Source organism: Gymnodraco acuticeps, unplaced genomic scaffold, assembly GCF_902827175.1.
Source record: "Gymnodraco acuticeps unplaced genomic scaffold, fGymAcu1.1, whole genome shotgun sequence".
Lineage (NCBI taxonomy): Eukaryota > Metazoa > Chordata > Actinopteri > Perciformes > Bathydraconidae > Gymnodraco > Gymnodraco acuticeps.
The window spans coordinates 1,194,257-1,203,678 of record NW_022989835.1 but is presented as its reverse complement, the minus strand read 5'-3'; the positions used below and the strand labels follow the sequence as shown (position 1 = coordinate 1,203,678).

Below are 9,422 nucleotides of genomic sequence, written 5' to 3'. Positions count from 1 at the left end.
CATTAAGTTTGGTGCATTCTGATCGTATACGCACATCATTACCACCGACGTGAATAACAATCCTACTGTATTTACGTTTATTTTTAGCCAGCAGTTTAAGATGCGCCTCAACGTCGCCCGCTCTGGCCCCCGGAATGCATGTGACTGTGGAGGCTTCGGTCTCTAATTTCACGTGTCTCATAATAGAGCTACCAATAACCAGAGTTGGCTTCTCAGCGGGTGTCTCGCTGAGTGGGGAATATCTGTTAGATACGTGAACGGGTTGGTGGGGACCTGCGGGTTTCGCGTTATGCCCCTTCTGAACAGTCACCCAGTCTCCCTGCTGCTCGGGAGTTGCCGGGGGACGGCTAATAGGAGCTACCTTTTGCCGGTCCGCACCGGCTAACATGGGCTTTACTGTAGCTGAGTTTCTTTCTAAGATGCGGAGCCGGGCTTCTATGGCTATGATTCCCGCCTCCAACCTAACAACTATACTACATTTAACACATATACCGGTACCAGTAAAGGAGGTAGGGAAGTAACCAAACATGAGACAGTTAGAGCAGGAAATAGCACCTGAGGGTGGGGAAAGAGCCATGGCTAGCTATCAAGCTAAAGTAGCTACCGTTAGCAAACCCGAAAAGAGTGTAGGCAACTGTGGAGTTACAGTCGCTAAGAGAAGGAGAGTTGTGAGAGCTTAAGTTATAGTAACGTGTGATTACAACGTCAGGCAGTTGCCGTGATCAAGAGTTTTAAAACGATCGATTAAGTTAAGATAATAAGCTATCAGCAACAGAACGGGCACACGGGATACCCGGAAATGACAACAACCGGAAGTTACAACATGCTTACCGCAATAGTGGTCCGTGTAGAAACAATGACTATAGTAACATCTCTATAAGATCAGACAAATATTTATTTATATAGGTCATGTTGAAGGGAAAGCTAGTTCTAAACAAAATATAGTATTTCAATTTGAGGTACTGGTTTCACCATTGTGGCATAGTTATTACCATAGGAGGGCTTTCGGATGGACATACGAAATGACTTCTGTTTTTAAATCCTTGATAAAGTAGGGAGTAATTGTTGCATGTTCGGACACCCAGGGTTCCACGCACTGTTAAAGAGGGTAACATTGTTCTTTAAGTGCACCAGAATTGAAAATAAATTAATATAATGAGTTATGAAATACATAGCAGAGCTTTACAGATCCTAATAATGTTTTGACTCAAGAAAATAATGATATGCACAAGTTTCTGATCTATTAGACATTTTAATATAGATTAGGTGTTAATGAACTGCAGTAGTAGTACTATAAGGAAGTGAGTTTTTTTGTTCCGATGAAAAGTTAGAGATATCTTGAACATTATAGTTGTAATCGTGAATTAATAAATGATGGCGCTCCATATATGACTGATTTTTGTAGACAAAGGATACTGGCCTAAGCTGAAATATCAAAGTCTCTGCAGAGCACGACACATGGCCAAAAAGACTGAGACCAAATTACCTTTGACCCTGGACAGTGTGACTTGAGAAGACACTGTCAAGGACTGACTCTGGGGTGTACCTGACCAAACTTGACTTTACAACCAGAAAAGTTAGAGAATGTGAGTGTATGTCTGCATGTGATCAGTGCAACTGCATGATTTAAAACAATGACTAATCAAGCATGCTTTTGGCCTAACACATTATTCTGAGGCTCTGTGGGAAATGAGAGGTTTCCTAAAATGTGTGACCCGTTTCTAATCTACTTGATATTTCACTCCCACAGGCAGTGGCTGTTTGCAGAATGTGAACCTCAAACTAAAACATGAAGATTCTGTTTCTTTTAGGACTGAGGGATGGAGAGAAACACTTCATTTCACTGAAGTGTTTACTGTGGAAAATGATGGATGTACAGTACATTTGTGAATAATGTTTGGTATTTTCTTATAATCAATTATTACCTGAAGGTTTTCATGCATGGGTTCATGTGTAAAAAAGGGGGAGTGTCTGACCATTGATTGACAGTTTTAGAATTGACCTGCTCCATATCTGGGGATAAGATACTGTTGATATGTCTCTAATATTGATTGAGTTATAGCAAGTAACACAGATGCAGAATCAGTGGCCAAGGGGCTACTGATGTAATTCCAGAATGGAATACTGAAGAAGTTGACCTGTGAGTAATGTTTCAACAGGTATAAAAGTAACTGAGGTTTGAAATGTATAAAGAAATTATTACAGTTAAAGCTAAAACATAGTAATGTAATCAGACAGAATTTAATTTAGACAACATCATGTAACTAGCCTGGTAAAGAAGTAAAAGCCATAGACTTTATTGTTTAGGTCATTATGGGGATATACATTTAATCTAAATTCATAATAGAAAGACATTTGATGACAGTTTGTTGGAATTCTGTATTCATTTTTTCAGCGTGATAATATCTAAGCACTGACAGGTAGAAGCAGTATCACCAGGAAATCATTCACTTTGTTAGTATCATGATTTTGGTTGTTTTTGAATCCATAACATTAGTGTGTTTCTTTACCAGAAACATTAGCAGTTCATATTATATTTAGATTTTAAATAGGATCTCAAGGATTTCATTTAAGAATAACGCAGATGCTTGTCAGAAATTCAGAGCTATTGAAATATGTTATTTAGTTCACCTAAAGATGTTTTATTTAGGTTTATTTAGTTGGCACAGTCCAAGTATTAAGATTCTGAAGCTGCACTGGCAGATAGGAGGTCTACAATTAATTTAGAAAACCTGTTCCCAGACGGCTGTTGTTTTAAGACACCCCACCAACAGGCTCCAAGCGGCCTAAGCAGTGGTGGGTCAAACAGCTGAGGGCCCCGGAGCCCTGAGCGTAGGCTTGAGGGATTTGTATCAGATTTCTCCACACAGGTTGCTGGCGCCAAAAGAGGGACCCAGGAGGCCGACACAGCGGAGTTCGTCTGGCTGAAGGTCATCAGGACAAAGTGGCTCAACCCCAGGCTCTCCGGCCCCGACCGAGTGACCCAGCGGATCTCTGCCGTCCGTCTAGGAGGAAAGGGGGACAGCTGGAGCCAGTGTGCGTCGGGGAAACCACCTGCTAGGACCAGGGGACGACATCAGGACGGATCTGGCTCTCGTCAAGGAGGTCGACTCGGAAGCTGTCATCAGCGGACTGGAGGAGAAGGACCTCGAGGACATCATCAGCGGGCCGGAGGATCGGGAGGACATCTCTCCTGCAGTCGACTCGGGAAGCGTCATTAGCAGGCCAGAGAAGGAGGATCGGAAAGACATCTCTCCAGCATCGACCCGGAAGCCGCCGTCAGCGGATCGGGGGGACAAAGACACGGCAAGCGAAGACGGCACCGGGGACTCCACTCTCCGCTGAAACAGGTTGATATAGCCGGTGTGGACTCTGTTCCAATATCCCATTTTTGAGGAACTTTGTTTTAATAACCCATTTTTTGAGGGAGAAGCTGCCCCTTCCCCTTCGTACCAAATGCCCTTGCTGGCTTACGCGTCGGAGGGGGACGAGCACGATGACTCAGCCGACAAGGACAATTTTTTAACATATTTTGGTCTCCCTCCATATTTTGGACTGTTCCTAAAGGTTTAAAGTGCTCTAAATCCCAGCTTCTGATGGATTTATATAAATGTTGGGGAACAGACAGTATAAAAGAATGACAGTAGGTTATGTTTCAAATGCTGTGTATAAATTGATCTCTGAAGGAGAGATCAAAAGAGGGGTTAAAGCACCCAGATATTGTTCAAAACTGTATTAAAGTAAACAGGTATTATCTTGAACTGTATTGAAGTGAACATGTATTATTTGGGACTGTTTTAAAGTAATCCTATATATCTAAACCTTCTTACTTACACTCCATGACCCAGAGACCCTGACACACACACATACACCTCCTCCTGTCTTCATGCAGCACACACACATAAACTCCTTAACCCAGATATCAGGAACACACACACATATGCCTCTGCTTATCAGCATCTACACACACACACATACACTTTCCCTCACTAACACACACACATGTTCTTTTTTCAAGGTTCCTTGCTGGGAATAATCCCAAGCACCAATATATCTGTGTACAATGTTTGATTGTTATAAAGAATAGTTTGTGTGAAACCTTCCCTGGGAAATTAAAGGAGTTAGGTCCGGTGGAAGATAAGAAGTGGCTGTCCGCCCCAAATATGTCCATATATACTGTTGTTTCTTCATGCAAAATGCCCCCTGTTTCTGACTGGCTGGTCCCGATATCTGTATCGCACGGCAGTAGAGCGGGGAGCCCGGAGTGTTCTGTTTCAGGGCACTCTGTATTTCGTATTGTGTTTTTTACTGTATTAAAATCAGATTATTGTTATAACTTTTATGCCGGTGTGTTGAACTCCCTCTTTTATCAATCTGACTAGGCTCATCTAACGGACGGCGCGGAGCACAGGTGGGCTTTAAGCCACCACTATTGTGTTTGCTCCTACAGTGCTCATCCTAATTTTCAGCCTTGATGTAACAACATTCATAATTAAGTAAATCTAACACCCTTTTTCACCCCGGTTACACGTTTCATTCGCCCTGTACGATGGGCGCTGCAAGTGATGAAAATGGGGGATGTTGGCTTATCTGGCACCCGCAGCTCACAGCCAAAGTGCGAGTGAGCGAGGGAGAAAGGGAGGGTGCACTGGAACCGGCGCTGTTGTTATTAGCATCTGGTGCTAGCTGCTCTAACGGAAGAAGAAGATGTTTCTACAATGATGTGGAGGGAGAGTCCTCTCCAGTCAGACTGAGGCTGATAACTACAGCTCAGTGAGGTAAAGGACTCTTGAGTGTTTAGATAGTTCACTTTAGTCTAAGTTATCTCAGTGGGTCTCAAACGTTTTGATCACAATTTATGTAAACACATATTTCCAAGGCACTCCTTTATAATTATTGGGATAAAACAGGTTTGAAATCATTCCAATGTATACTATAGGACAGTATACCAGACATATCGTTTTAAACTGGAGAGATACAAAAATATGCATAAATAAAATAGTAAAATAAGATATGAATGATCAACAAAAATAAAATACGTTACATGTATTTGTTATTGGCTATGGGTTATTGGTTATGCTCACATACTTATTTAATTATTCAAATGTAAACCGATCTTTTTCATATGGGTGTTTAGAGTTGTACCCCCTAGATCTAGTCTCTAGTAATTCTGCTTAAAGTGCACCAGATTGAAGCATTTTGCTTTAAAATGTTCAAACATTTCTTCCTGGTATGCCTGAGAAGGCAGATATGCTTGTTTTAATACATTTTTTTACCCTGCCCCTCAAAGAATCGGAATTGAGAACCGTTAAGAACCGGAATCGAAAAGTAGAATCGGAATCGGAATCAGAATCGTGGAAATTCAAACGATACCCAACCCTAGTAGTCTACATATAATTATGCAAACTAATGGGTTATTATTTGATTCAATAATTACAGATGCAGTTAGAAAACCCCTGGAAGCCCTCCTAGGTGAGCCAGACTTTGTGGACAAGGCAACTAGGTTCACTAAAAGTACTGCCAGTCATCCCAGTGCAGGGACTTCAGGCACAGACACAGTCAAACGACGACCATCCAGGTAACTATTACTATAAGACCTATAATGAGGCTGGCTCAATTAGTTAAAAAAATGGCAATTCATTTGAATTGAAATTTGAGGCTAGACAGTTGGTGGTTTGATCTTTCAATCTGATTGCATTTGAATTAGCATAAAATGTAAAAATGTATCAACATTTCCAATGCATTCGAGTCGTAAAAAAACGTTGTTAGTGTGTCTTAAATTAAGCAATTTTTTTCCAAAACTTGAAATCGCGAAATTAAATTGCACGCTAAATATACTTGACTTACAGTTACAGTTACAGTACTAGTCATTCTAAATTTACCAACAATTGTATCTGCTTACACTTACAGTCCCTCTCCAATCATGACATCCAACCTCCATACCCCAGGCTGGCACAGTGACAATCCGTCTGCAGGCAAGAGGCCCAAGAAAGACTCTAATGAATCGTGAGTAAATATGAGTATGAAGCACAATTTTTATCATGTATGTCTAAACCAGATGATATTTTAGGGAAATTATTTCCAAAGAGCAGTTCATCTTTTCTACAAAGTAAACTTGTGCAATAAATTATGGAGTAAAGTTTACACATTTTACCAAATCCTTCACATATTATGTACATGTACTGTCGCTGTTAGTTTGTATTAAGTGCTTCTCTAAATTGAACTTGTTTTATCCTATCCAGCTCATCCCAAAGCAATCTGCCAAGTCCCCCTCCTGTGTCTCCCCGCTATCATCATACAGCTCCCACTGGTGAACCGAGAACCCCAAAATCTTCTGAATCGTGAGTAAAACATGCATGTAGTAATCACCACAATATTAAATTCAGCACAATCATATCACTTAGTTCTCTATTTTAAGTTATTATTTTCAAAATGCAGTCCTTACATTTTTCACCTTACTCTGACTTGCCACCAGTGAAGTGTTAGGTCAGTGAAGTGTTAAGTCTATTAAAGTCAATATGGTCAAGATGCTAATTGAGATATTTTAAAGCCCATGCGCAAGCTAATGACTTTTGGTCAGTGTGGTCTGCGAATTGATGAGCAGTTACTTGAGAAGTATTGTAAACATGGGGATCACTGAAAAGCTTCACAGTCCAGATGTAATGATGCAACATCATGATGCAAATTAATATTGATATTTTCCAGTGGCCGTGTGACCAGAAAGGAGTTCGATGAATTGACGGAAGATGTCAAGAAGCTGCGCCGTCGGGTCCACCAGCTGGAGAAGGAGGCGAAGGAGGGCAGCGCGAAAGCGAGTCACTCAGCGAGTCACTCAGCGAGTCACTCAGCGAGTCACGCCAAGGCTGAAGGCAGCGGCCTGAGTGTTAAGGCTGAAGGCAGCGGCCTAAGTGTCAAGGCTGAAGGCAGCGGCCTGCAGAGTGTCAAGGCTGAAGGCAGCGGCCTGCAGAGTGTCAAGGCTGAAGGCAGCGGCCTGCAGAGTGTCAAGGCTGAAGGCAGCGGCCTGCAGAGTGTGAAGGTTGAAGGCAGCGGCCTGAGTACCAAGGCTGAAGGCAGCCCTGCAGAGGACGGTACTACTGGACTGTATCAGCAGGAAACACCGGCGGACGAGATCCTGGCTGATCTCATCCGCCATGTGGATCGACCTTACGCAGCAACAAGGGTACTGATGCTCACCCTGTTCACGGAGGAATACATTAGGACACACAGCGTGTCTGGCAGGGCCAGCAACACCACAATGAAGGCGAAGCCCATATTCGATGGTCGCTTGTACAACAAGATGCTTGGAACAATGCGGGCCAAGTTCCCCAGTTTGAAGACATCTGACATCACCGCGAAGGTGCATGCGGTGCAGAAGAGTTTGAAGGCTTGAGGTGCGAGCGGCCGACTCTGTGTGTGCAACTATAGAGTGACAGTGTACTGTAGATGAAATTAAGTGCAATTAACATGATCTATATAAATATTTGAAAATTAAATGCTTGAAACTATTGAAAAGCTTATATTAATTTATATTATTTCCAGTCTGGTGGACCATGGTTTATGTCCATGGTACTGGTGGACCATGGTTTATGTCCATGGTAGACCATGGTAGACCATGGTTAGACCATGGTAGACCATGGTTTATGTCCATGGTAGACCATGTTGCGGCAGTACCCCGGTACCGGGGTCTCTCGGGCTTAACAGGTTAATGTAGCCTTTGTTTCTGCTAAAAGAGGTGTCGACCAGCTGGGGCAAAAACTCATCTAACTGATAATTTTTATTTTTTATTTTTTTAAAACACCACAATGCTAACGCTGAGCCTCTGAACTAGCAACGAGTGAAAAATGCTAACAGATGACTGCACCGAAATTCACTCACAAAACCTTATTATTTATCTTTGCTGCACATCCAACCCATCGTTTCACATTGTGAGGTGACACAGAATCGAGGGGTACCCTTCATTATCACTCAATTATACGAACTCTCGGAGATAATAACAAGAACAGACATCAAAACATATGGCGCTAGGTAGCTAAAAACGCTAACATGGCTCACCTGTGTCGTAGTCTGGTCAAAAGTGGTCTTCAATGGCATTACAACGATAAAAAGGCTGCTGAAGTTAATCCATAGGTTAATCCAATGTGTCTGTGTCCCCTTGAAATGATTTCTGATAATCCATGAGCAATAAACCTGCTTTTCGGTTTTCAGATGTCAGACCTAGAGACAGCTTCACTCTGGTGCAAAACTGAATCCGTGAAGCCCCCACCTTTTTGTTTTACCATGTGTGTGAGTGGGGAGATTCCCCTTTGATTCTATTGGCTCTAATGGTCAGAAAGAGATGTCAATCACCATAATCGACCAATGGGTTCCAGAGAAACGGTAAAACCCCCATTTCCACCCAAATCACCTCAGAGGTGGAGTTTTTTTTGTTAAACCTCCCTAAAAAGGTCACATGTCACTTTTTTTGCATCAATCTTGATACAGGGTACTTATTATATGTTGTACTTTGGATTCCTAAAGCTTTTAGTCTACATTACCATCATCCAAGGGTAGTTTTCACTATAAGTAAAAAATAATTTTTGGACAGACACTATAATTTACAGTTTTTTACTATGTTCAATCTGAACTTTCTTTAAAATAAAAAACATCTATATTGATTCTGACTTTTCTACATCCAACTCACAGGTTTATCATTACTTTGAGAAAAAAGATTATTAATTTAACCCTTATAGAAGGGAAGATATGGTCATTTGTTCTGGGAATGTCATTTTCGAGCCTGAGACCTGAAAAACAGGCTTAGGGCTAAACTGGTTAAGAAGGTTATCACCAGAGGTCGCGTTAACCGAATACTTTCCATCAATGACGGATTTGTTCTAACAATGACGGACAAATCTGAAAGCAGTGCGTCATTTTGACAAATTCGAACACAACTCGGAACAGCGCCAAAATGTCCACCAGCGGCCCACATTATATTACATCCTTAGTGGCCAGGTAGACTGAGGGCGATCTACTGTACTCTACTGTAGTCTGTAACTATTATTTAGTCATTCACACCCCTGTCCAGTTGGTGGCGAGTGTGTGGATATTAGTAGTCTTGTTTTTGACCTCGTTGATTACCTCGTTGTTTAACCGGCTTTAGCAATCGCAAAATGTCATGGCAGCTGCTCGTCCGAAGCTTTTTTAATAAGCCCAGTAATTGTGATGGTGTGGATAAACGAGGTGAAAAAAGAGGGATTGATGCGGTGGAGGATGAAGGACAAGCCAGTAAGACTAAAACTGACAACGTTCAGCCAGCGGCAGAGGGGCAAGCAAGTGGCAAGGAGTTCAAGCGGGAGTACCGGGTTCAGTGGGAGCAAGAGTTTAAGTGGCGGAGGAGGGAAGATGGCAAAATGTTCTGCGACACCTGTAGAAAAGCTAAGATGAGT

At 42.1% G+C, this 9,422-nt stretch overlaps 1 protein-coding gene across 1 annotated transcript; it reads left to right on the top strand.

Moving 5' to 3' along the window:
• Window positions 1–5,447: 5,447 nt before the first annotated feature.
• Window positions 5,448–7,505, top strand: LOC117558634. The gene is made up of 4 exons (XM_034234942.1): window positions 5,448–5,578; window positions 5,911–6,006; window positions 6,243–6,341; window positions 6,706–7,505. The coding sequence occupies exons 2-4, from the start codon at window positions 5,924–5,926 to the stop codon at window positions 7,388–7,390; spliced, it is 867 nt and encodes a 288-aa protein (XP_034090833.1). The 5' UTR covers window positions 5,448–5,578; window positions 5,911–5,923; the 3' UTR covers window positions 7,391–7,505.
• The last annotated feature ends 1,917 nt before the right edge of the window (window positions 7,506–9,422 follow it).